The sequence below is a fragment of the Onychomys torridus genome, unplaced genomic scaffold, assembly GCF_903995425.1.
Source record: "Onychomys torridus unplaced genomic scaffold, mOncTor1.1, whole genome shotgun sequence".
Classification (NCBI taxonomy): domain Eukaryota; kingdom Metazoa; phylum Chordata; class Mammalia; order Rodentia; family Cricetidae; genus Onychomys; species Onychomys torridus.
The window spans coordinates 1,100,102-1,127,569 of NW_023412870.1; the positions used below are offsets into that span (position 1 = coordinate 1,100,102).

The window sequence follows — 27,468 nt, forward strand, 5'->3', positions numbered from 1 at the left end:
CAAAGAAGCTTCATCTGGGAAAGACAGAAGAATCCTGAATGTAAAGACAATCAATGAGCTCTCTCTCCTTTTCTTTTTAAAGTCAGGGTCTCGCTGTGTAGCCCTGGCTGGCCTGCAACTCACTAAGTAAACCAGGCTGGCCACTCTGCCTGCCTCTGCCTCCAGAGCTTTGAGATTGAAGGCATGCTGGGATTAAAGGTATGTGCCACCACGCCTGGCCTTCACTGAGCAGCTATATCCTTCAAGACCACACATATCCCTGAAGAGGCCAAATTGGTGGGCCCTCCCCCACTTCCTGACCCCAGAAACTCCTCTCAAGTGGCAGATACCTCGATGGTGCGGTGCAAGGGGTCCACAATCTGCCAGATGGCAAGAGTAAGGACATCCATGCCCACCAGCAGGCCTACCGTGGCATACAGTTTCCAGGGCTCTAGGGTCTGACAGACATCCAGAAAAGACAGGTCAGATAGGTCTCTATGCCCAGGATCAAAGGCTGAGTCTGGGAAGTTGCTCACCTTCCTCCATTCCTTCTTCTCCTCCTTCTTTGTGAAGACTGTGTGGACCCACCAGATCTTGGTGAACATAGAGCCATAGCCCAGACTAAAGCCCAAGCCCAAGAGCCAAAGGCGGGCCTAGAAAGGGAGGAAAGACGCTGGTCATAGGTGGGACTGAGCCCTGGATTAGACTACAGGGAGCAATGTGAGCAGTGACCACACACAAAAAGCAGGCAGGACACAGCAAGCAGAGTAGGGAGGGAAGGGAGGGGAAGGCTGGAACTCCATCCTTCTCCACCACTACAGCACCAGAGCATTCTTGCTAAAGCCTACTCTCTGTTCTAGTGCCTAGTTATCACCTGCACACCTCTGAATGTGACACAGCATGGCCCATCAATTAGCCTGGCCCATCTCTCAGGCCCTCACCTTCCCTGTGCCCCAACCAGCTATGCTGAAGCACTCAGTCTTCCTTATCTACTCTCTTTCTGATCTCATGCATCGTCCTTCAAAGCAAACACCATCTCTTTTCTGAGAACGAAACATGGACTGTGAGCTGCTTCCCTTCTCTGTCCACAGTACTTTCTACAGATCCCTCCTTAAACACATCTCCTAGTTGTCTCTCTCCTGCTGCATGCTGATCCCACTAGGAATAGGCACTTCCTGAAGATGTGAGTGCATGTGTGTGCACACATGTTGTGTGCGAGCACATGTTGTGTGCGAGCACATGTTGTGTGCACAGTGTGTAATCAGGACAGAAACACAGTGGAGGAAAGAGAGTGCCGTGGAAGGAACCAGGGAAGGAGTGGATGCTGCAGAGAGCAGAGAACCATCCTTGAAGCCAGTCTTTCCCCACAGTCCCAGCTACTCCATGAGCCCAGAGTCCCTAGAGGCCCTCCTCCCTCTGGAATGACCTGTCCCCTGGCCTAACTGTCTGCTTTGATTCTGCGCCATCCTTTCAAACTCCAACCAAGGCTCCCACGGGAAAGCCCAGTTTTGTTTCTCAGCCCACACACCACAAACAAGCCACTACTGTTCGTAAGCTCTGTGTGCAGACCCCTTCCTTTGTCTGCAGCCCTTCACGCCTCTCCTCTGCAAGGCATGCCTGGCAGCCTTGCAAGCAGCCAGGGAACTGCAGAATGGGAAAGGTCTGGCACCAAGAAAGAAGGGACGGAGCCAGCGGGAGACCAGAGGGTGACGCTAGGAGGAAGGCAGGAAGGGAGACATTGGTCTTGGAAAGAGGAGAGACAGAGGAGGCCCTCCTGAGAGGACTAGGAAAGCCATATTCCGCCAGCTCTATACTGGCCCACCATCGACTCACCTGGCAGACAAACAGGAACTGGTCTTCCCCTATGTGGTAACCATCCAGCCCAAGGGGGAAGACAGCAGCTAGTGCCAGTGAGCAGCCCACGGCAGTCAGATTGTTCAGGTTGGGCTGGGAGTTCTGGATATAACTAGGGCAGAGGCGGAGAGGTGGGAGAAAGAGCAGAATTACCCCATCTCCTCCAGGGAGGCTTGGCTCTCCAAAAATGCCATCAACAGCACAACCCTATCCCCGGGGCGGATAAAGGAGACAGACTGGGAACAGACAGAAAGAATGCTCAAGATAAGCTGTTGGACCACAGGGCTGGACCTGGGGAGCACAGGGCCACAGAGTAAGGCCCCACTGGCATACTCTAGTTAGAGCCCAAGACTGTGCACTAAGACTTCAAATGTTATTGTTTTTCTAGTTGACTACTCTGAAGCAAGGGTGGGGGTCATGCCTGGTCCTCCCTTACATTTCTGGTGAGTCATCATCACCCCATTCTCTATGACACAGGGTCTTGAGAATCCCAGTGTTCTCACTCTTCAGGAAGTGAATGGTCAGTACCTTGGAGAGGCAGCCAGGCCAAGGATCAAGTCAGAAGAGAAACTTACCGAACGTGGGAGTTGTAGATGTTAAAGGACAGACAGACAACAGCAAGAACAATGCCCAGGCTGGAGAGAACTGAGACGGAGATAAAGAGTTTCTGTGACAGGAAACGGAATGTCTTGATGACCAAGGTCTGGTCAGCTGGGGGAGCCCCTCCTGCATGGCACAGGGGAGGAAGGGAGAACAAGAAAGGAGGCGGCAGCATGAAGACAGGAGAAAGGGGTGAAACTCAGTGTCCGCTGAAGACACGAGGCCCTCAAGCACACTGAGGAGCTATGGTAGGCAGAATGCTGGAGGACACTGGGAACCTTGAGAAACAACGAGAAAATGAGAAGATGGGGTCTGTGCTGGGGTCTCTTTGCTTGCATGTTCTTTCCGTTTGTATTTGGAGACAGGGTTTCTCTGTGTACCCTGGCTGTCCTGGAACACCCTTTGTAGATCAGGCTGTTCTGGAACTTAGAGATCTATCTTCCTGCCTCTGCCTCCTGAGTGCTGGGATTAAAGGTGTATGCTACCACACCTGGCTTTGATTGCTTGTTCTTTTTGCTTCTCCATTTTATAGAGGAAAAAAAAAAAAAAAGACAGCTAAAGAAGGGAACAGCTGAAATAATCCTACAGAACATTGCCTATTGCCCCATTAAAGGAGCAAAAGGCAATTTAGAAGCAGAAAGCCAGAAGAGCCTCAGAGTATCCAAGTGTGTTCCTCTAACCTCCAGCAAAAGACACAAGAACAAGCCTAGCAGGGTAGTATTCCCAAAAAGTGTTTTCCAGTTACTATTAAGGGAAAAGCTCAAGTTTGTCGGAGGGGGGAGGAAGATGACGACACGCAAAACACCTACTTAATTTCAATTTGCTTAGCTTTAAGGAAAAAAAATTAAAAAGCCAATTTAGGCCAGGCAGCATTTATAACTGAACAGAACACTGCCCTAAATTCATGCTACAAAAATAAATAAATAATAAAAATGAAGCAAAGCCTAGGCATGGTAGCTCACTCAGTAATGGAAGCAATGCTTGGAGTCTGAGGCAGGAAGATTGACACAGCTTTGAGTTCTCAAGAGTGAAAGCTTGTCTCAAAATAAATAATAAACTAAAGCAGAGAGCTGGGGAGATGGCTCAGCAGTTACTCTCTGTGCTTCCCAGCAGCACCTATGTGGTGGGACACAGCCATTTGTGATTCCAGTTCCAGAAGCTCGGATGCCCATTTCTGGCCTCAGGCACACACACACACACACACACACACACACACACACACACACACACACACGCAGGCAAAACACACATAACATATAAAAATTAATTAAACTTAATAAAGCTGGGCCTGAATGATGGCTCAATGGGTAAAAGCAATTGTTAACTCTGCCAACATTAAGTTCAATCCCCAGAGCTGGGTAAAAAGTGGAAGGACAGGACCAACTTCACAAAGTTGTCCTCTAACCTCACAAAAACACCATGGCACACTGGCCACACAGCATGCATGAGTATGCACTCGAGCACACACACACAGACACACACTTTTCCAGGAGTACTGCTGGGAATGAGACTTCACTGGGCAAGGCAGATGGCAACTGCCTTCCATGGCCTTACCATCCTTCCCCATCAGCAGGAACTTCCTTTTTGCTTACCTCCAGTATCTTTCCCATTTCCTGTCATTTAGCATACCAAATATAACTGCTTTTTTCCCCTCATTAAAAGGTGCATGGGGGCTGGAGAGATGGCTCTGAGGTTAAGAGCACTGGCTGCTCTTCCAGAGGTCCTGAGTTCAATTCCCAGCAACCACATGGTGGCTCACAACCATCTGTAGTGAGATCCGGTGCCCTCTTCTGGCCTGCAGGCATATGTGCAAGCAGAATACTGTATACATAATAATAAATCTTTTTTTTTTTTAAGTGCATGGTAGGCTAGGTGTGGTGGCACACACATTTAATCCCAGCACTCAGAAGGAAGAGGTAGGTGGATCTCTGTGAGTTGGAGGGCCAGCCTGGTCTACAGAGCAAGTTCCAGGATAGCCAGGGTTATGCAGTGAGACTCTAGCTCAAAACAAACAAACAAACAAGAAACCTGCAAGGGAAGCTGGGCAAGGTGGTATACACCTGAAATCCCAACACTCTGAGATGCTGAGGCAGGAGGATGATCATCCTTGGCTACATAATGAGCTCAAGCCCAGCCTGAGATGTAGGATGAAGCCCTGACTGGAAAATAAACAAATAAACAAACAAGCAAGCAAACAAACAGAAACAAAAACTGGTGAGAAGGCCTCAGGGCCTAATGGTCCTGACGACCTGATGCTCAAGCCTGATGAGTTCAACTCCCAGACCCCCACATGGTGGTAGGAGAGGCCTCCCGTGAGTTGTCCTATGACCTCCACATGCACACAAAATGAATGAGAGGAAAGCAAACAAAACAAGTCAAAAAAGGCAAAGCATAAAATAGCCAGTAAGCAGGGCATGAATTTCAACTTCTCTACTACAGGTAGGCAGCTGTTTCCCTAAACCACCAAGGCGGAAAGAGAGTTTCCATTTCTTGAAGCCTCTGTGTAGCTTTTAATTTCCACTCACTGCAGCAGACACTGATAAAAACAGGGTGACTCCAGGTCTGTCCCAGCTTCACATCAGCTCGCCTTCCCTCCCTTCCTGGAGGCCACGTTCACTCTCAATCCCTGCCATGACCCCTCTGCCATCCCAACCCAACAGCGCCCTCCCCCTCACCCAAAAGTCAGACAATGATTATTCAAAACGACCAAAGCAGAACTTACCGATCCACTTATCTGTTTTGGACCAGGAAAGGTCATCCTTGGTGCTGTCATAGTAGCCAATCTTCTTGTAGCTGCCACCTGAGCAAAGGACTGGAGTTGCCGTAGGTAGGGAGAGGCCACCCTCACCGTTTTCAAACTTCTATTCCCCTCAAAGTTGCTCTTCCTGGTTGTATTAATGCCAATGACCTAAGCAACTGCAGGATGCTAAGGATGCTGTAAGGACCCAAGGTCGCCTGGATGGGCAACTTAACTTCACAGCAACACAAGGTGGTTCCCAAGGCAATTTGAATGTGGAATATAACCCTGGAGGCATTTAAGGCTCTTCTCAGAGGAAGGCACCTTGCACGTCTACCACCTATTCCATTGCCTCACACCTCTCCCAGCAACATGTCTCTCACTTTGATTCTGGCTTCCAACACTTTAAACAGCTTCTGCCCAGTCTCCCTCTTGTGATGGACAGAATTACAGAATCTTTTTTTTCCCCAGTGGCTTTAATTTTAGAAATCTCTCTCCCTTTGGCTTGGGTTCTAATGCCTTGAATAAGATACATCTGCCTCTTAAAGTGCCACTAAGGGAAATGCAGTCACTCCTAAGATTTCTCTTCCAGAATGGCCACAGTTAATACAACTTTCCTTCCAAACACCAACTCACACCCACTTCACCCTGGCTAAAGTCCAGTCTCACTTGTCCCATATACAAAAAGAGCTGAGAAGATTTGGTAGCAGAGGTGGGGGGAGGGGAGAAAGAAACTTTTTACAGGAGACTAAGAAATGGGTCTCTTGGCCACACCACAAGAGGCTGACTCAGGTGGAACTGAAATATTAACTCACAGAAACTCTGTAGACTCCTCAGTGCTGTTATAGGGAAATGCCATCTGGAAAAGGCCAGCTATATGTATGACTGGAACACTGTGCTCACCTTGCAAGGCACTGAGATGACTCCCTTTATAAAGAGAGCTTCCTAGGCTCAGCTTTCCTTTATCTTTCAGGACACACTAACAGCTCCTAACCCCTCAACCTACCCTGAAGCAGGTAACTTCTTGGACTTAAAACTAGAGCCACTGGGAGGAAAGAACACCTCTTTTTAATCTTCATGCCTCTTTGAACGAACAGAATCACTGCAAAAGACCTACTTAGGACTCTGGTTTTTGTCATTGTCTAAAGCCTGATGATCACAGTGCAAGGTAGGCAAAAAGTACCAAGCAGTCTTGTTCAGATGCATCGTTGATCTCCTCCCAAGTGAGCACTCAGCTCAGCCCCTGCCTGCCCCTTCCCCAGCCTCTCAGGCCTGAGCTCACCCTGTAGCTGCTCAATAAGTGTCCACGCCATCCGGGAGCCACTGGCATCAAAGACCACATGGCCCTGAGGAGAAACATGTGGAGGAAGGCAGGGGGATAAAAGCGGGAGGGAAAGAGAACATCAGGGACTCTGAAACCTTCTGGTTTTTGATGTAATTGAGCTTCTGAATGAAGGCTATTTATGGCATCTGCTGCATATAGGACACACCCCAGATGCACATACCCTAGATTCTGGAAACAGTTTTCTTTTGAGAAGGAGCTTCACCCTTGAGATCTGGTGAGAGAGTCCCCAGAGAGTGGGCCAGGAGCAATCACCAAACCCTATTGGACACTACTTTCCTTACTTTCAAAGGAATGAGGAGGTTGTCAAGTTACCGCTTTTGAACGCCCTACACTTCTCATCTGACCTGTAACACCTGGACCAGGGTGAAAAGCTCTAGAACACAGCAATTCTTCTCACTGTTGCCTTTTCTACCATTTGCCGGTTTGGAAATCCCTCTTCCCATAGTCTATGACTGACTTTTACAGAAAATCAGCTGAGAAAGCAGGAAAATGCATGCATCTAGGGGCCCTCCAAGGTGTGCTTTTCCCTGGGGTGCATGGCAGAATCTGCTGTAACTCACAGAAACACCCTCAAAGGACGAGGAGTTCATGGCCCGGTAGATTTGGTCTGTAATGGTCTGGTTGTTGTAGTTGAAATCCTCCAAGCGCACACCGGAACGGCCGCCTCCTCCAGAGGTCTTGTTCAAGGCCAAAGCCAAGGCCCAGATAGCATCATAGGCCAGTGGCGCCTCCTGGAAGCCTCCAGTCTCCTCGGGGTGTCTTTTCAGCCTCTTGGTTAGCTTCTCCACAAACTCTTGGGATGTCTGGATGAGGGAAGAACAAGACGGAAGCATTGGAATGTGTGTGGGCACAGGGGGAGAGGCCTCAGTTCTGGCTCAGACACTGTGACTCGAGCGGATGGTTTGTGTTCTGTTGTCGGGTAGACCATATGTACAGACAAAATTGTTAGCTATACCCATGTGTCTATCTTGGGTTGGAAGCTACAAGACTAAAGCGGGGATTAGCTGGGTCCAACGGTCTTAAGAGTGTACAGCTGCTAGCTCAGAACTACAAACAACAGAGAAATCTGATGAATAAACACTCTGGGAAATGAATGGCAAAGGAGAGAGGCAGAGGCAGAGCCAGGGAAGAGATGGATATTGCCACGCAGAGTGGCAGTGCTGGCCTTCTCCCAACCGTCAGACTTTCACAGCAGAGCTGACCCAGGAGCTAACGGCTCCTCCAATTTTGAAAGATCCAGAAAAGGCGATGCCACAGCCTTTCACACTCTGCCTGCCAACCAGGAGAATTGTTCTCTGGGGTGCTAACTTCTTGCTATCCTGGTAGGACTCCTGTTTGCTGCCTCCTTAGACTGGTGATAGCCATTGGAAATACCCTTCACACTGTAGAGGTCCATATTCAGTTCTATTCACTCACTCCCCTCCTGGCACTCAACCTTTTTCCAAGAAAGCTGAAAGGAATGGCAATTCCTTCAACCCTCATAGATGAAGAGACCTGGTTGTACATATTACAATAACCATGCTTGGCTTTCTACTTATGGGTGAATGAGTTCCTGAACCTCTCGCAACTGCCTTCCACATAACAGAGAACAATCACACCCTCTTTTCCTTACCACCCAGAAACATAGGAAAATGTTTAACTTTTTCTTAGCAAAACACATGTACAACATAGAATCACTTCAGAGAAATGCTGGATTTAGAACATTCATAGGTATGTTCTAATGAAGGAATGATACTTGGATGAAGAATCTTTGCTCCTGGAGAGTGAATGATTCAGTATGTAAAAGTACCTACTGCCAAGCCTGAGTTGGGGTCCTGGAACACACATAATGGAGGGAAAGAACCAACACCCAAAAGGTTATCCCCTGACCTTCACATGTGCACCTTGGTGTGGCACACATACACAAAATAAATGGATAAAATGTAATTTTTAAAACATATTGCCACGTGGTGGTGGTACGTGCCTTTAACTCTAGCACTAGGGAGGCAGAGGCAGGAGGATCTCTGAGTTTAAGGACAGCCTGGTCTACAGAGCAAGTTCCAGGACAGCCAGGGCTATGCAAAGAAACCCTGTCTTGTGGGGGGAAAATGTTTAAACCTTGTTCCCATGCCCCCAGAACATTTTATTTTTTTTTTTGTTTAGTTTTTTAGAAACAGCCTGGGCCTTGAAACACAAAGGTCTAGGCTCAAGTACCCTAGAGCTGGAATAAGCTCCAACCCCATTCCTCTCCTAAGCATCAGTACCTAGCATTGCACCCAGCTCACAGAGGACACACTAAAAACACCCCTGGAACTCTGCACTTCATGAGGCACTGTAAAGGTATACACATGTCACACATACCCATAGAATGCAAAGAAAAATAAAGCATCTGGCCCTAATATAAGCCATGGGCTTTGGGTGACCATGACCAGTTGATGAAGATCATCAGCTGTAACCAATATACTCGTGGTGGCGGAATCTGACAATGGAGAGGTATACATGGAAAATATAGGAACTGTGGGCCTTTCAATTTTGCTGTGGGTCTAAAACAATGACATCTTTAAGTAAAAAGAAAATCCATTGGATGGGTAAGTAGACGAATGGGTTCCAATTCTAATTAAACCACTTACCTACTAAGAAATCTCAAGCAAGTTATTAAATCTCACTAAACTGGCTATTCAGCTTTAAAATGGGAATGCTAGTGTGTTAAAGAGCTCCTGTAAGGATTAAGTAAGAACACATAAAATGCTGGGTATGAAGAATATTGCACTTCTCCCTGTGAGTTTTCCTGGTCGCACCCCTCATCTTTGTTCCCAGCGCTCAGGCCTGTAATTCTGGCCCAACACTTTTCAGGTCTCATTGACTCTAACACGTTGCAGTTATACATGACCACTGATCTCAAATTCAAAGAAAGAGCAGTGGCAGCACCTGTAGTCCAAGCTGCTTGCAAGGCTAAAGGGATGAGGGCAGGGGGCTGGGGTGGGGGGGGGGACGACACACATGAATCTAAGACTGTAAGTTCAAGATCAACCTGGGCAACACAGTAAGACCCATCTCAGAGCGAGGCAGACAGACAGGCAGTCCACAATGGCGCACGCCTGTAACCTCCAACTCAGGAGGCAGACAAAAACAGTAGGATCTCAAATTAGAGGAGATTCTAGTGTGCACAGTTAAGTTAAAAGATAACCAGAGCTACAGCACAGTAAGACTCTCATCTCAAAGCAAAAAGAAAGGTGGATGGGCTGGAGAAATGGTTCAGTGGTCAAGAGTGCAGATGCTACTGCAGAGGATCCATGTAACTCCAGCTCCACGGGATCTGACACCTCTGGCCTCCACTGGCGTCTCCATACACATATTCAGACATACTTGAAAATAATAAAATAAAATAAAAACAAGGACAGAAGAAGGGAAAAAAAAACAAGATACACTTTTTCCTCATATTCCCACACTGTCCAGCATATAAGACAGGAAAGTAAACTACAGATTTTCAAATCAGGAAATCCTCTTAACCTGTTTGTTCTAATGTTTCATTAACACTATCCCTCTATATACAGGAGGGGGAAAAGAGGCTGACGAGGGTGGAGATGACGAGGGTGATGATGCTGGGAGTGGCGGTGGCAGGGGTGATGGTGATAACTGACATCTATCTGTATAGTCCTTACTTTGTTCCAGGCACATAGATCAATGTGTTTAATCCTCAAACACTTCAATGAATGGACGCTCTCGTTATCTTGATTTCGAAAATGAGGAACAGAGGCACAGGGCCCTGTAACTTGCCTGTCGCTACACTGTAGCAAATGTCAGGCTGCAATCCCAGCCCAGGGTGTCTGGCTTACTGTGCGGCTATCCTGAGCTACTTCTGTGCTGAAAGCCTCTGCAGGTGCAAGTGCTCACCATAGCAGCTCGCTAACACTTTCTGAGCAGTCAGTCCTTCAGCTTCCCAGTCTAGCCAATCCTCAGTTCAAAGCAGAGATTACATCAGAAAATCACCATATTGGGAAAGGATTAATCTGCTCAGCATGATATTATCCCCAGATTCTCAGCTCACTCAGGACAGCACAGCTAGCCAAGAAGAGCATAACCGAATATCAGTCAAAAACAATCCTTCCCCTTAAGTCGGCAAAGATTATGGTTCTATTTCTCCCCACTTCTCTCCCTCCCTCCCTCCCTCCCTCCCTCCCTCTCTCTCTTCTTGGTGAGTGGTGTGGGGTTGGATGTATATGGTCTCACACCTAAGCCCAGACTGGCCTCCACTCCTCCATTTCCCAGACATGATGCTTAACATTCTTTCTCTAAACCAGGGTTTCTCACCCCCCATGCTGTTGACATCCTTAGCAAGAAAGTCTTGTTGCTGGAGGCACCCTCCCCCTCACCCTCCAGACACTGCAACCTCTTTTGAAAACCATTACCCTACAGTTCTCACTGGTGACCAGATCTGTAGGATCACAAATTCCAGAAATGAAATCCTCAGGTCTCAGATCTAGGCAACTCCGGGGAAAGGTTCAGTAACCTATCTACTAACCTCATTTTCCAGCTGGTGCTGATGGAAATCTGGGGACTGATCCAAACACACCTGAGGCCAATGCTGCTGTGTCTTAAGTCTCTATGGTTCTGCCACTCCACCCTTCAATCCAACCTTTGCCCTGATCCACTCCTTTTGATGCTATTTGACTAGTCACTTGAAAAAACTGCTTCTCTCTTCTACTGAAAAATCTAGGCTTTTCCACATGACATTTTTAGCTGGAGATTCAAGAAGGCCTTTGAAAAAAGGTACTTTCTCTGGAAACCAAAAGCCAGAAAAGACCTGTGCCCCCAACATCCTACCCCAAGGCCCAACATCTCCACCCAACTCTAAGCTCTCTGTCAGTTCCTCCTCTCTCCCCAGTGTCAGAAAGAGCCCTAGAGTGGCAGGTTGTGAACTTAGGACACTAATAAGCCTTTCTGACTTTGGTAACCATGCCTCACTACTCTGGGTTCCAGAAAATGACTCAGCTTTCTTGTCCTGTGCAAGGAAGTGGTTGTCCAGTGTTTCTTCATTGTAGTTTTTAATTAAGATAAATTAAACATAGCATACCCTTAGAACACTCTAGAGCACAGTTTATAATCAGAATCCATATAGCAGGCCACCCTTTAGCACAATCTACTGCCAAAAGCAGATTACCAAATCTCATTTCTCCTTTGCTAAAACACTACCATTATCTGTACAGCATTATCTGCACATAAAAATATAAAGATTCTGGCCAGGCTTTATGCTTTTCCTTGAGAAATGATGGGGCAGAGCAGATTGGTATTCAACTCAACAGGGCACTAGAAGATGCATGACCCAGGACAAGTCAGTAAACCTCCCTCGTTCTAATTTTCTAGCTCAAAAGATATAAATAACAAATCTAGTTTAGAGTATTGTTTTTAAGATCCTGAAATTATATCCGATATCCTGATTGTCCTCATAAAATCAACCAATATTAAAAGCATCATTAGTTCACCTCTCTAAAAGCAGGTATTTCACAGCTGGAGTTACATCAGGTATAACCAACAGACACACAGGTTACCCCACTGACCTACTGACATCCCTGCACTGTAGGGTGTGGTGCTATACAGCAAGGGCCTCTTCCCCACACACCCACACCCATTCCCACTCACGACCCCATACACAGGGCTACCCTGGTCCTCCCAAATTAAGACAGTGTGCCTTCCAGCTTCAAGTGTTATCACTAGAAAACTATCTGTGGATAAAGGATTTCTGAAGTCTCATTTACATCCAAGATTCTTTAAAAAGAAAGGAAGTGAGGGAGAGAAATAGTAAACACTAATTTCACATCAATCAAAGTGACTATTAACAGTGGGCAGTGGTGGTACATGCTTTTAATCGCAGCACTAAGGATGCAGAGGCAGGAGGATCTCTGAGTTCGAGGCCAGACTAGTATACAGAGCAAGCTTCAGGACAGACAAGACTCTACAGAAAAACCCCATTTTGAAAAACCAAAATAAATAAATAGTGAATATTAAAGCCAGGCATGCTAGCACATGCCTTTACTCCAAGCTCTCGGGAGGCCAGAGGCAGGGGAATCTCTGTGAACTTGAGGCCAGTCTAGTCTACATAGTGAACGAGTTCCAGGACATTCAGAGGTACAAAGAGACTCTCTTTAAAAAAGCAAGAAAGTGAATATTAAGCAACTCTCTGAGGTACTAACGTAAGTCACACACACCAATAAATAATAATTATAATAATAATAATACATAAAAACAGATCAGTGCCCAAGAGAAGCTCTCCGGAAAAGGTATGCCGTGTATGCAAGCTTCTATATCACCATTAACGCCTTTCCCTCACTTGACTTCTCACCAACTGCTCCTTGTTTCCATGGTAACAGCCCTTCCACTCATCAGAAGCCTACTGTACATGCCACTATTTTTCTCTCTTGCCCAAGGAAATAACAGCACAGGTAGAACCCAGGAAACATGACAAAAATAAGCACAATATGTGCACAGGCCCCTTTCCACACTGGACTTCACTGCTATCCCCCTTCTTTCCCTTCCCCTCCCCTTCGATGCTCCCACAGTCCCTTCCACCCCAGTGCCAGTTTCCAAGTCCCCACCCTCACCATGTTGGAAATGCTTCGGGTGTTGGCAGGGTTCAGCATGACAATCTCAGTGGTGATATGGCCCTCCACCGCCTCAGTCATCTCATCCACTGTACAATTGATTGACGGGTCATAGATCTTGAACCAATTGTCAGCATACCACCCAATGAGGAACCAGACATACTTCTTCCCGAAGAGCCGCTCCTTATAGACCTGCATTCAAAGTGGGGAAGGGAGCATTTGAGGTCTGGTTTTGTTCTGAGGCAGGTGGTGTTATCTCTCTAGATACTGTTTAGCCTCTTAAGTATCAAAGAATGGGGTTTTCTTTTTTAATCTTCACTGAAGCCCATTACTTTCTATGCTAACCTAAAAATTTAGTAATATGTTTTTTGAAATCTTCAAATCATAGGCTTAACAAGATGCTTCCATCAGCCACTCAGGAAAGATGGTGTTAAAAGACAAAAGAGGGAAATGAGAAAGTGTACAGGCATGTTTGAGTGTGGACAGGTGATAGAGGCAGAGTCTGCAGACAGGCTTAGTATTCATTATCACCTCAGGTTATTTGCTATCAATTTGAGCAGAAATGCCATAAGGAGGACCCAAGAGAAAACCACCGTACAGAGCCCTTTCAGCCCCTCCCTGCTCCAGACTCCATCTCCACCTCACAAAAAACTTTGCGGGCTTCGGTCTCATAGAAAAGTCCCACGATGATTCGAGCATCTTGACGCTATAAAACAGAAAGAGAAACAGAGCTCCTGAGGGACACTGAAAGCGCCTGAGGGTTAAGCCAGTGCTTTTGAAGCGTTGATTTCCCAGCTCCAACTGCTTAGTGCAAAGGAATGTTCAATGGGCAGTGGATAAATGTCAACAGAAGATGGAACTAAACCTCCCCAGGAGACTCAGCTGCCTCACAGAATGAACAACTGCCTCTCCCAGACTCTCCAGAGGACCACCTCCCACCATGGCCCCTTGGCAGGCTGAGCCCTCCATCCCTGCTCGCCCACCTTCAGGTTTTTAACAGGCACAGCTGGATCTGAGAAGAAACTCTGGCGGAAGGTGATCTCAATTCCAGCCTCTTTCACTCGCTCCTCTAGATCATCCAGCGTCTTAGGTGGGCATATGAAAGAAGTAGGGAGATGGGGTACATAAGGATAAAGCAGAGCTCATGCGTGAGAACTGACTATAAACCCACAGCAAAGGAGCAGTATCTGAGCCTTATTCCAACAGCCCCTGGACCCTAAGAGGAAAGGATGGAAGAAAACAGCCCCAGTCCTAGGAGGCAGCTTCCAAGATGCATGATGAGCCCCTCTCAGGGTCTGTATCCAGGGACACTGCCCCATCCACCCCACTCCTGACACTGAGAAGAAATTAGAGGAAACAGAAAAAAGCAGGGCAGGATCCAGAACAGACAAGACGATGCCAACTCAAGAGGCAAGTGGGCAGACAGACAAAGGATCACAGGAAAACGGACTGAGTCACTAGGAAAAAGGGAGGGGAGGGTTAAAGGGTCATTGAGCATGAGTTCATAGAAGACCCAGAGAACAATCAGGCTACTTCCCTCAAGTGTGGAGCCTTGTGTTTCCTCTCTACCTCTGGGAACTCCCTGTCCCTCTTCAAATCATCTATGAGCATCAGTCTGTGTCAACTTCCAAACCCACACCTTCATCATTTGTCTCTTATTTATCTGCCTGTCCCTTCACCCTCTTCCTTCCCACCCCATCCAGTAGCTACACACTCAGCTGCCAATCACCCTCCACCCCTGAAGGCACTGGAATCCACTGCCTCCCTAAGACCCTATTTCATATTCCCTCTGATCTCAACTTGGAATTAAACCTACTTTCACAGCACAGAGTCCTATCTTATCTGGGTAACAAAACAAAGCGATGGAGAGGATTCCAAAAATCCAACTCATGTGTTCCCCAGGCTACAGAAAGAACAAGCACTTCGCCCACTTGGAATGTGTTCACGTTGGATACACCATGAAGATCTCCCCCAAAAGAGCAGATGCCCTGGGACCTCACGTCCCATCCCCTCTCCAGACTCACTGAGGTGAACACCTCTGTTGTCTGCTGGATGGTGGCAATCTTCTTCCAGCCCCACTTTTCAAAGAGTTTCACCCGGGTGGGATTGTGGAGTGTGGCGGATGGATGTGTTCGGAAGAACGTTGGAAAACGCTGTCGGTTTGACAGGGCTGGTGAGCTGGAGCCGTATGAGAGCTGAGGAAGAAGGATGGGAGGTGTCCATGCAAACCGAGGATGCTAGGAGTGTCTTTAGCCCTTTCTTGGCTCTGATTTTCCTCCCAACTCTCCAAACTTCCCCACCTTTGTCCCAGGAAAAGCTATTTTCAAGAACACACACACACACACACACACACACACACACACACACACACACCAATCTGAGTCTTCATCCACGGATCCCCAGAGCTCCTTCAGGCAATGGTACTGGAAGGCCAACCAGCTCAGGTTCTCAGCTGGCTGAGTCCTGGCAGTGGGTCCCTCTCTCTAGTCCCCTTAAACATAACCACAATTCCTCTACTTAGCATAGCCCAAAAGGAGACAACCCTCCCTCCCACTCCCACCACCTTGCATACCACAATAAGGTTCCACATCCGGGCAGCCTCGGCCACAAGTGTGGAGACAGAACTGCAGCCAGGCATGAGGATGATCTTGATAGGGTCATTGTAGAGCAGTTCGTACAAGTACTTGGTGGCTTGCCCTGGGTCACACTGAGGGAGGAAGGAGGAAATGAAGGCTGGCTCCCAACCCTAAACACACACACACACACACACACACACACACACACACACAAACACACACACACACACACACACACACACACACACACACACGTCTTATGACGCCTACTGTCTTGTCTAGTGCCTTCCTCAATTCCTCCCTGCCGTCATTTTCACCACATTCTTCTTCCTGTCAAGTTTTAGTTTCTCCTCTTTCATTGAGCTCCCGTCTCTTGTCTTCCATCTGGAACCTCAGTCCTACCCACTACTGCCTGCTCTTCCTTCCATATTAATGCATTTTCTACCCTCCCCTTTTCTGTTCATCCTCAGTCATCCCTAAGCCCACTCTCTTTGGTCATCTCTGCCCCCACCCCATGTCTACAGGCTCTGACATCTGCCCAGCAAGTCTGCAGGAACACAAACACGTTCTCTCCAGATCCCCAGACAGCTTCCTCAATGAAATTTCCACCTTCAATTTGAGAGAACAGGAGCAAGATCAGTAGGGGATCTGCTCAGCACCCCATCCTCTCCTGCTGGGCCCTGACATTTGACAAGTCCATCAGAAAAAAAGAGGGGAGGGAGAGAAAAAGACTCTAAAATGAAGAAAATAAGCAGAATAGAACTCTGCACAGTCAGATGACATTAGGGGTGCCTGAAAGAGACGCAACTGGAAAGACAGAGAGGAAAAGAAAAGTGGGAGGAAAAAAGGGCGAGAAGAGCCAGCTGTGGGTCCCCCACTGTCTGTTCCCCTCCTGCTGAAGTATGACATTTCAGAAGCTGCTGGAGCCCCCAAAAGAAGTGGAGAAGAAATGGCAACCAGTGGGGAGTCAGAGCAGGGGGCAGGGGACTGGAGAGAGGAGACATGGGGAGGGGTAGAAGGCACCTGAGTCTGCTTGCTCCCCACTGAGGCCTGACATTTGAGACACTGTGGGGAGTTGGAGACATGAAGCCCAGGGAGCCAGGGGAGCTAGCAAATCTGAGCACCCAAAACAAATGTACTCTGAACTCAGCTACCTACTCTGCTCTCTCACTCTGTCAAGGGCAGGGCTCACCTGTAGGTTTGGAACACATCCATGCCTCCTACTGAGCACCTTTACATTTTTTTTTTTTTTTTACCATTATAGGGTCCTTTTCAACTTACATTAGAGAGCAGATACTGCCCCCAGCTTCTCACCAGCCCCATAAGTGTTCCTCCAATATTTGTCTGAAGAAATTATTTAATATGAACAGTAAGGATACTCAGAAACCTACAGTTACATAAATCAGGGCATGTGTGGCCTAATGTGTGTGCCATCCTTGGCTTCCTTTCTTCTCTTCCTGTTCTTACATACTCCTCCCCTCACCCCACTCATCACTGCCAAGTCCCCCGCCAGGGGCTTCCCCTCTTACCAAATGCCAAGGACCTAGACCTACCCTCTGCCACACCCCCTCCTTCACATCTACCTTCTTCTAGCCTGACACCCCATTTGCCTTCCAACACCTCCAGGGAATCACTTGTCACTGGGGATGAGTTTGAGCTCAAGTCAGGCCTCCCTATCTTCCTATAGTGACCACCCCAAGCCTGTCTCTGTCTCTCTCTAGCTCCCCCTCACAGCCAATTACCTATTTTGCTCTCTAGACAAATCAAGACCCTCTCTCTCCCTGTCTCCCTACCCGCTCATGTAATTTTTATTCCCTGCACCCTGCCATTCTTCCCACAGGCAGCATTTTCTAGGCAGGGTTCCTGTGGATGAAAATGAAGACACTACTTGGGATTCCTTCCTGACGAAGGAGTTTGAACTAGTGTTTCAAACAAATGGTGATTCTTGTTCAGTGATGTTTGAGACCCACAGCGAAGGCAACAATCCAAGGAATTGTAAGTTTTCTCTCCAGGCCCCTAAGAACCCTTCCCCAGCACTCTGCCTGCAGACTTACATCTGCCCCCTTTGGAGGCACACGTCTATTTTTAGGTGCATAACAATGTTCCACACACCCCAAGCATAAAATGACTAGATCCCACCTGTACTGTTTCCCTAACCTCAAGTCTCTGGAGCCACAAGTCAGAAAGGAAGGACCCAAACCTCCTTCCTTCTGTCATATCAGTCTCCACTTAGGGAGAGACCTAGTAGAGAAACCTTATTACAGACCTCCTCTAACACCAACATTTCTTCACCATGACCCCCTCCCCTCTATCCTCTTCCCAACCCTACATGCTGTTCTCTTTTCAGATCCACTGGGCCATGACAATAAAACCAGAAGCTGAGATCAGGACCCCAAGGTGCCACAGGAGGCCCGGGGTTCTTCGCTGTCCCCACCCTCCTCCTCGCCCCCTCCCTTCTCGATTCTTTTCCGATCTCCCTGTACACTGACTCTCCAGCCCCAATGCTGTTGTAGGGGCTCCTTATGGACCCCAATACACTCTCCCAGGGCCTAAGCCCACCTCGTGATTATTGTTAGTCTTTCCCAAAGCCTAGGCCACATTCTCACAGGAACCCCCATAGGGTGGATGAGAAGTCAGGCGGCCCTACCTTGCTGTTTGTTTTGATACAGCAAGTAGAACCCGCTTGTCACTCTAAATCCTCCCCCTTCTTTCCCTATTCCTTCCAGCCCCAACCTACGCCAAGATTTACCTTGTTACCATGGTAAATGTAAACCCCTGCGCCAGATGCCAGCTCTGACGTTCCTTCCAGCCCCCAAACCTGGCCAGGGACAGCTTACTCCAAAGGATCAGCACCTAGGACCCCCACCATTTCTGTGAGTCTCCTACTGCCTGCAAGAGAGTCGGCCTTGAGAGCCACCGAGACATCCCTAAGCTCCTGCACCTCCAGCGCGTCTCCAGCCAATCACACTCGGGAGGGGTCTGCTTCGCAATCCCAAAGAGGATTCGCAGCCCTGGCCTCCCAGCACTCCAGCCACTCCGTCCCTCACCCCGACTACCTTGCTGTCGTGGTGGATAAGCTTGAGCTCGTAGTCCGGCAAGATGTCCCTGCGGCTGTTAACGTCCTCCAGCGCCATCTCCACCGCGGGCTGGCAGGCCTGGCCCCCCGGCCAGCCCCCGCTCATGGGAAACAGCGCCCCGATGTACACTGCACGCCGTTCTGAGGAGGGGTGCGGGGGGACCCTCGGGTGAGGCCGCGGGAGATGCGGGGAGTGAGAGGCCCACGCCGAAGCCACCCCAGCCGCCATCACCAGCAGAAGCGGCAGCGGCCACCCCACCGGGAAACAGGGGCCCCCCAGGCCCATGGCGGGGAGGGGCGGGGGCGGCCTCCTCGGGGTAGGGGCAGCTCAGGGGGGACACTTCTTCTGGGAAAGGCTGCCGGGAGGGCTTCGGGGAGGCGCCTCCATCCCAGGTCTCATGGGGAGGAGGGGGCCGGAGCCCCGGGAAGGCAGAGACGTGGGCTTCCTAGGGCCAGGCGGCGCTCGCTCCCGCCACCGCGGACTCTCTTCGCCGACTGACCGACCGACAGAAGGGAGGAGGGAGAAGAGGAGCTAGGAGGGGGGCCTTGACGTCACGGGCTGGGGGCGGGGACCGGAGCCAGCGTCGAGGGGAGGGGAGGGGAGGGCAGCGGAGGGGAGGGAGAGAGCACTGGAGGGAGGGGTCTCCGCCTAAAAAGACAGTGGAGCGGAGGACACCGAGAGGATCTGGAATGCCAGGGGCTACGCACAGAGCCAAATAAGAAGCGAGGGTGGGTTGGATGGGGGGCGCAGGTGACAGTTCTTAAAGGGGGCTATGGGGAGAGGGAGCGAAGGGCTAAGGGTGGAAAGACCGGGAGTGATGAGAAAGGTGTTGCAGACAGATAGGGTTGAGAAAGTGAGGGCTGGCATGGAGAAGTGAGCAGCATTAGGGAAAGCACAGTGCGGCCGAGGGAAGGCTTGAGGAAGGGTGAAAACCGAGGACCGGAGGCCCCGCGTGGGCGGGACCGGAGAACAGGGCCCAGGGAACCTCGCGGTAAAACCCAGGTAGGGGGTGGCAGGAATAGGTCCCCAGGTCTGAAGGAAGCCTACCAAGGAGAGACCTGGGATCCCCCTCCCCGGGCACACGGTTGCCCCCTACCGGGCTTCGCGCTTAGAAGCTGAGTCCGGAGGAGCGCCAGCCCGAAGAGCGTGGCCAAGCAGGGAGAGTGGAGGGAGCCCTACCCGCGGAAAACCACGATTTGGAGGCAAGAAACAGGTAGGGAGAGGAGGGCCAGGCCGCAAACTAGAGTGGGTTGGGGGAGAAGAGTAACAGGGCACCCACAACCCACGGAAAGAAATCCTGCTGGTGGAGGGTGCAGAGTGAGGGGTGGGGGCGGCAGTGCGCGCGGGAAGGGTTTCTATCTCACCTGAGTGTGGCGTTCGATTCACTGGCAGCAGGAAAGACGGGGATCAGAGAAGAGTTACCAGTAGCGCCCAGCTTCCCAGGCCTGATCCCCAGCCCCCTCCCACACCTGTTCATGCGGAGCGGAGACTGCGTTCAGGGAAGGGTGCCTGGGGATAAGAGCAAGGCGGGGCTGGGGGTCAGGACTTGGTGTTTTCTTTATTTTTCAAAGGACAACAGAATTTGTGCCAGCAAATAAAGGGGACGGGGTATAGCCTGTTTTTTGTAGAGCTTGAATATTATTTTTTTTTTTTTAAAAATCTATAGTCTCTTTAAGGAAAAAAAAAATCCTACAAATACAATTGGTTGTAAATGATTGCTGTCTAAATACCTTAATTTAGTAAATTCTCCCAAAAGTTGGCTAGCATGTGAACACATTCTTAAAAGCTCAAAACGAGGGCTTAGTCAAAACTGAGGAAGTCTGAAGCTTAATTTTCATTCCAGGAGAGAAGAGTTTGGGTGCCCAGAAAAGGGAGACAGAGTAGGGCTAAGATGTGGCAAACACAAAAGCAGTTATTCCCTCAAGGAATGACCAAGGTTGTAAAAGGCCTAGACAAGGCCCATCGTCTCCCCATGCCCTTGACTTGTCCTTAGTGTCTGTCATTCTGCCCCCATTTTTGCCTCTTCCATACATTTGCAATCCCAGATCTCACCAATTATTTCTCTAAATGTATGTATGATTTAATTCTGAATATTTACAGTAACTCCATTATAGAATGATTAGTGAAGGATCGGTTCTCGAAGACTGATAACATAGGATGTTCTAAGTCTACAGAAAGGTACGGTTTTCTCCAGGAGAAAAATCTGAGTCATTAAACTCTAAGAAGGTGAGGGAGCGTGACATTAGTGAAGAAAAAGATAAAACACAAGGCCCAAGATTTGAAGGCAGGAAGAACACATTACAGGGAAATGGAATGGAGGGAAGCCCAGCAAAGAGAATAAAAAGGATCGTGGGATCAAGTCTGAGGCAGGTGGATGGTGGAAAGAGTTGGGCTTTCACCTCTGTCTTCCCAAAGTCCTCCCCAGCATTCTCCACAGCACCTTTCCCTCTCCATTCCCACCCCGCTTCCATTCTAGTGCAAGCAATCTCATCAGCTGCAGGCAGGCAGCTGTTCCCCTCACCCTGGCAGTGGGGCTTGGGGGTGCTCCACTGGCCCTGACTACAGATGCTCCGGGAGCTGCCCACCAGATGGAAGTCAGGATCACATCGAAAATCCACCCGGGCTCCATCCAGAGCTGGGAGGTCCCCACCCGTCAGGAAAACCTTCCCATTTTCCAGGGTCAAATAAGACTTGGAGCAGATTCGGACTGTAGAGAGACAGGAAAATAAGAAGAAAGGCAAGTTGTAGAGGGTTTCCCCTTGGGAATACAGGGAACGCAGGTTTGGGTCTGGGTTCACAAGCATCCTGCTCCAAAGGAAACCAGGTGTGCAATGGCTATGCCTCCCAACCTCTCTCCCCTTCTCCCTAACCCTAGCATCCACATCCTATCAGAAAAAAAGAAACAGCAATTCTATTGTAGGAACCCAAGATGGAGCTATAAACACACAAAGCAGGAATTGCTCACAGCACAGTAAAGTGAGTAGGTTCTCTGCCTCGGAAATGTGTAGACGTATGCAAATGTGGATGCATGATCAGGCTTTTCTTATTATGCCTGGTCTATATTACTACTAAACTGGCTTATATGGTCATTGAGTTGGAGACAAAAGTGTCAGAAAATGTAATGAAATTGTTTTATAACTTTAACAAAATCCTTCACTGATAATCCTCAAATAACTCAGATGAAAAATCAAAGTTATTTCACCCAGTGATCAGTACCCTAATGAAGAGGGTGAAGTGAACGTGCTGGCTGCTAGCTTGCTTCCTCCCACTAACTGCTCACAGCAACACCCCTCCTCCTACGTAGTACTCATTCATTAAACGTATTTGTGAATTTGTTTCCACTGTATTTAAATTGCTGACTTGCAACATAACTATGGTTGGTTTGCAACTTGGGAAAGGAATAGCCTGAAGGGGGGGTGGGGAGTGGGGGCGCTTCCCAAGCTACTCACCACAGCGGCTGGGTGTGTCCATATCCGTCCAGGAGCCGTTGGCCAGGCACTTGCGCACCTTTGGCCCCACCACCTCGCGTTCCCCCCGGCACACATACTCAATCTCATAGTCCACCGGCAGGAAGTTGATGGCCTTCACCTGGTCGCGAGTCAGGCCGCGGTACCTGATGCCCCCTTCCCAGGGCGGGTGTATGATCTGGCAACCTGAGAGGGAGTGGGGAGGCACAGGGGAACCGTGGGAGCGGGAAGGCAGCGCCGCAGTGGAAGGAGGAAGAGCAGGGCGTGGTCAACGGTAGGGCCCGGGATGGGGACAGAAACGGGGCTGGGCTGGGAGAGGACTGAAAGGTGGGAGTGAGGACAGTTAAGAACCCCAGGCTGCAGAACCCAGAGTCATGGGTTAGGGCTAAAGCTGATGCAAGAGTCCACCGGTAGAGAAGTGTAATGGAGAACAACCGCTAAGAAGACATCGTAGGAGCTATAATGTTCGGTGGTTAAAATGGGGGAACAGGGCTAAAGAAGGATATCCGAGCTGAACGAGAAGAGGACCACACAAGCCCATCTGAGCAACCAAGTGGACCAACGCAAGGGGGGCGCTGTAGTCATGTGGGGCCCGGAAAGGGAGGTAGGGCTTAGAAGATAATTCGGGGTCACAGAAAAGCGGTGTAGTGTGGCGACGTGAGGCAGAGGAAACGGGCGCTGGTGGTGATGCGGGGTGACAGAAAGGAGGTCAGGAGTAGTGGAGTGGCTGCCGGGCGGTGGGGGTGGGGTTCCGACGCGAGAGTGAGGAGGAAAAGGAGACGTGCAGGGCAAGGGGCTAGAGGGTGGAAGAGGTCCGGGGCGCCGGAGGAGGGTGCACCTTCCGAGGTGGCGTTGGGGGTCTGCGCCCCGCCTGCGCCCAGGGGGCGGAGGAAGAGAGGCAGCAGCAGCAGCAGCAGCAGCATCTGAGGAAAAGGCGGCCGTGAGAGCACGGCGGAGCCCGCCGGCAGCGGCCTGGACCAGCCGACGGACAGCCCTGGCTCGGCGCGCCTCCCAGGCTCCGACCGCCCGGCTCGGGACGCGGAGGGCGCCCCGCGGAGGAGGCGGGGGCGGAGCCGCACCGGCTAGGGGAGAGGAGGAGAGAGCGCCTGTCCCCACCCTCCTCCGGCCTCCCTCGGCCCCCCACCCTCCCGGGACTCCACCTCTCTCCACCTCCTCTCCGCGGCCCCGGTGGCTAGCGCGAGCCCAGCTTACCCACGCTCCGGGCTCCCGCTGCCCCGTCGCTAGCCGTTCGCACCCGACCCCCAAGTCCCCCGGCCCTGCCCTGCGTCCACCGGCCTCCCTGCGTGCCCCTGTCCAAGCCCGGCTCCTGGGGCCCTGCTCTTACCTCGGCGCCGGGTCCCGCTTCCCGGCTGTCCCCGGGCCTCAAGGCCCCAGGCCCGGCCGCTGCTCCCCGTTCTCCCTCCCGGTCCTCCAGCTTCCCCTCCCCCCGTCCTTCTTCCCTAGGAATCCGGGCTCCAGCCGGCCGGGGTCTCTCCCCTCCTCTTTCACTACCCGCAAACCCCACCCCCGTCTCTCCTTTCCCGGGGCGACGGCGGCCGCGAGAGCGCGGAGCCGGGAGGGAAGGAGGCGGCGCCGGGGACCGGGGAAGCTCTCGGGCGGAGGGAGGAAGGAGGGTGCAGGGGAAGACAGGGCGGGGGGAAGGGAAGGGGAGAACGAGAGAGGGCGCCTCCCACAATCCGAGCCCCGGGAGCCGCCCCGGATCCCGGCCCCTCCCTAGACCGCCCACGGCGCGGGAGGGTGTAGCGGTAGGACGGAGGGGACCGGGGTGATCACGCACACGGGCGGGGACTGAGCGCTGCCAAGAGACCTGCGGGCTAGACTGCTCGAGACTGGGGGGGCCGTGAGGCGACCGGAGCCTAAGGGAGGGGAGCTGGCACGGAGACAGAAGCCTGGATGAAGGTGGAGAAAAGGATGTTTGCACAAAGAGAAGGAACACGGACCTGGATCCTGGCGAGAGGAGGGAAGCAGATGCCAAGGGCTCGGAAGAGAAGGGAGAAGCCAGGGTCAGAAGGGCAGCTGAGGGTGGAGGGGGCGCCCGAAGCCACCTAAGCGGGAGAAAAATGGGGTAGGAGAGCCGGAACTGGGATCCCAGGGTACAGAAGTGAGCTTCTTGCCTGTTTATGGCAGGGAGCAAAAGACCTGGGGCATTAAGAAGGGAAACTGAGGTGGATGGAGAAAGGAGGGGATATAAACCCAGAGAACCTCCAGGTGAGCAGGAACCTGTATTATCATCCACGCTCGGACCAGACCGAATACCAGGGGTTCTTGACCAAGGGTAAACTGGAGGCCCTGGCGTCTCCAGAGATCTGACAGCCTGCGATGCAATTGTCCTTAATAATGATGATGGACAGGAAGATGAGAAAGGGAGTCCTGCTAAGAAAAATGAAGGACACTCCTTTGCGGCCAATTCTTCCAGAAAGGTGAGAGGAAACCAGACCTTGTGAGACCCGGAAGAACTGAGTCTCTCAACCTTAAACCCTACATTAGAACAAATATTTGTAATGACTCCTAAACTACGAGCTAATGTTCATAGGCTGATTACATCATTTCCCTGTGCACATGACTAAAAAGATCAAACTCTAAGAAGGAAACAAAAGCATAGCAATTTGTAGTAACATAAACAGCATTTTAAATCTGAGTGCTCAGTTTCACTCAAAGCAGGAAGATGCTTACACCTCACCACAGAGTCACAGAGAAGGTTCTTCTTCCAACACATACTGATACAGGTGCACGGTGACTCAACCACCTCCGGCATGTTGCCATCGATGAAGTGACTTCAGGAAATGTTGAGCAACTCTCGGTAGCAAAGTCAAGCTTCCCTGCACTCACAGAGAACTGTAATTGTATTCCTAGAAAGTTAGCTGCATGTTCAGACCATCAAAAAAAAAAAAAAAACTATTAAGTTCTAGGCTCAGATAATTAAACTCAAGTTTTCACCTACATGAATGTCCTAGGGGACTTGTGAAAATCTGGATAAGAGAAAACTTTTTATCTGGCAGAAGGATAGCTTTTACACCTGCTCTGCCCATAAGTGAGTGTACCCCCACACACCACTAAATTAAAAAAAAACATGAAAGAAACCCCACAAAGTTTTAAATATTACTTGAAGAGAGACTGGACTAGACAATGAGCAAAGGAGAGTAGGAAGGATTTCTACCCACTGGAAAGGACACCCACCCTCCTAGGAATGACCTGCCCTCTCGATAGGACAGAACCAAAGAAATTTAGCCAAGTGAAGTTAGGAACGCCAGCAAGAGATGCTCAGACTGTCAGAAAGAAGAGCTACCTGACATGTGTCAGGACTGAAGGCTAGTCCTCCTGTCTGGCCTTTTACCTATCTTGGGTATTACCATGTGATCCTGGCAAAATGGAGTTCGCAAGACCCTCCTCAGACCCAGCAGGACCCTGCTACAATGGAATATTTGAGCACGCATGCTCAGAGGGGTCACAAAGTACTCTCAAAATCCTTGTATATGCACTCTGGTATGCTCACCTCTAGAACACTCTGTAGCTGCCGTTTTCTCTTTTCATACCTTTTCATTCTCCAGTGTGATGCCCAGAATTCCTTATGCAATGTTCTTCAGGACGACTGTTTAGATCCTTCCCCAAATCACAGTGTGTTAGCCCGGTTCTTCTCACAGATAATGTGTTTAGCGGGAGATACAGCGTTGGGGATGAACTTCATACATGCTAAGTGCTGCATTGTACCTCTAGCCCTCCACTTCCTCTTTTCCTTTTACAATAAATGCAAAAGCGTCTCTCTTCTGGAAAAGTCCTTGGGCACGATCTATTCTTTGCAAGGCTATCTCCTTTTGCAGTTTTTCACCATTTTCCAAGGAAACGGAGGAGTTTCTACTTTGATTCCCTGATAATGGCCAATCTTGTTCATTTTATTTCCCATATCCCCTTTCCAATTCCTTTTTCCCATTATTCCTCTTCTCCTGTCCAACCCAGAGAACATAAAACTTAAAAGTATCAGAAGCCCTGAAAAAAACAATAATCAAAGTAGCCTGATTTGGTGACCTATAAAATGCTGGGCTTTTCTGGTAGATGCCATCTAATCCTCACACCACCACACAAAGTAGAGAGATGTGTATCACTGAACTGCATTAGAGGAATAAAAGGCAAACCAAGCCCAGCTAGCTCATTACTCTACATCCAAATTAAATTTTTTACACAGTATCACCATTGCAGTCTTGGCTGACTTGAAACTCCTTGTACAGAAGAGAATAGCCTTTAACGTGTGGTGATCTTCCAGCCTCTACTGCTTGAGTGCTGGAGTTACAGTTAGGTACCACCATGCCTAGACTTATATTTAAATTCTTCATTTGCTACATTTCCAAAGTTTAGGTTTGGCAAGCATCATAGTACATGACAATAAGCCTTGCACATGGGAGGATGAGCCTGGAGGAATACTAAGTTCAAAGCTAGACTGTGTCACATAGAATTTGAAGCCAAGCTGGCCTGAGAGAGAGGGGGTGGGGTGGGGAAGAGAGTTGAGTCTTTGTCTTGGGTTTGTTTGTAAGGCTGTATTGTTATTGTTCTGTTTGGAGTATTGGTTTTTTGTTTTTGTTTTACAGAGAAGGTCTTAAGTATGTAGCCCAGGCTGTTCTCAAACGCTCAAATTTGCTGGGAAACCAAGGATAACACTAATCTCCTAATCCTGAGTACTGGGATTGTAGGCATGTGCCGCTGACACTGAAACCCTAGTTTGGTCTTGGTGTATTCCTTTCCTCAAAGCTCACTCCCCACAGCATTCTCCTTCAAAGGCTAAAATGCAATTCTTTCTGTTCTGTTTTCTTGCCTGATGAGGAGTAGGAAGCATGTGAAGGACAAGATGGCCACATCTATAAAGTGAAGGACCTGCCTTCAGGAAGTTTTCTGTCCCATGTAACTTGTGCTGTTTAGAAATATGTATAGATTAAGACTTCAAAATTAAGACATTGGTCTTATTTACGCTCTGGGCATCACTGCTTCCCTGTATGTATATATTAAACTAAATGCTTGCAGAGAGGTGAGTAGTGCTGGTAGTCTCAGGTCTTGAGGGCTTGAGGCTAGAGAGATGGTATGAGTTGAGGCCAGCCTGGGCTACATAGTAAGTTCCAGGCCAGGCTGCTGGACTTCAGTGTGAAAGACTGTCTCTCACCCCTACCCCACCCTACCCCTCAAAAAATCCTAGAAATGTATTGCTGACATATCTGGAAATTGGAAGCATAGATTGAGGTTCCACTGCT

At 49.6% G+C, this 27,468-nt stretch overlaps 1 protein-coding gene across 3 annotated transcripts in view; it reads right to left on the reverse strand.

The window, feature by feature from the left end:
• The window catches only part of Gabbr1 (gamma-aminobutyric acid type B receptor subunit 1), a 30,371-nt gene extending 6,496 nt beyond the window's left edge, over window positions 1-23,875 (reverse strand). The window contains exons 1-18 of one of the 3 annotated variants that reach the window (XM_036176383.1): window positions 23,559-23,875; window positions 23,052-23,136; window positions 22,196-22,399; window positions 21,268-21,453; window positions 20,111-20,131; window positions 18,726-18,886; window positions 15,666-15,800; window positions 15,118-15,288; window positions 14,077-14,178; window positions 13,734-13,799; window positions 13,094-13,285; window positions 7,076-7,318; window positions 6,453-6,516; window positions 5,156-5,233; window positions 2,409-2,559; window positions 1,813-1,945; window positions 516-632; window positions 330-437 (exon numbers count right to left, since the gene is read on the reverse strand). In XM_036176383.1, the coding sequence (XP_036032276.1) occupies window positions 330-437; window positions 516-632; window positions 1,813-1,945; window positions 2,409-2,559; window positions 5,156-5,233; window positions 6,453-6,516; window positions 7,076-7,318; window positions 13,094-13,285; window positions 13,734-13,799; window positions 14,077-14,178; window positions 15,118-15,288; window positions 15,666-15,800; window positions 18,726-18,886; window positions 20,111-20,131; window positions 21,268-21,453; window positions 22,196-22,399; window positions 23,052-23,136 (2,217 nt within the window). In that variant the 5' untranslated portion in view covers window positions 23,559-23,875. Of the gene's footprint in view, window positions 1-329; window positions 438-515; window positions 633-1,812; window positions 1,946-2,408; window positions 2,560-5,155; window positions 5,234-6,452; window positions 6,517-7,075; window positions 7,319-13,093; window positions 13,286-13,733; window positions 13,800-14,076; window positions 14,179-15,117; window positions 15,289-15,665; window positions 15,801-18,725; window positions 18,887-20,110; window positions 20,132-21,267; window positions 21,454-22,195; window positions 22,400-23,051; window positions 23,296-23,558 lie in introns of all 3 variants that reach the window. The other 2 variants (XM_036176381.1, XM_036176382.1) reach the window with 2 other exon arrangements.
• Between the last annotated feature and the right edge of the window lie 3,593 nt (window positions 23,876-27,468).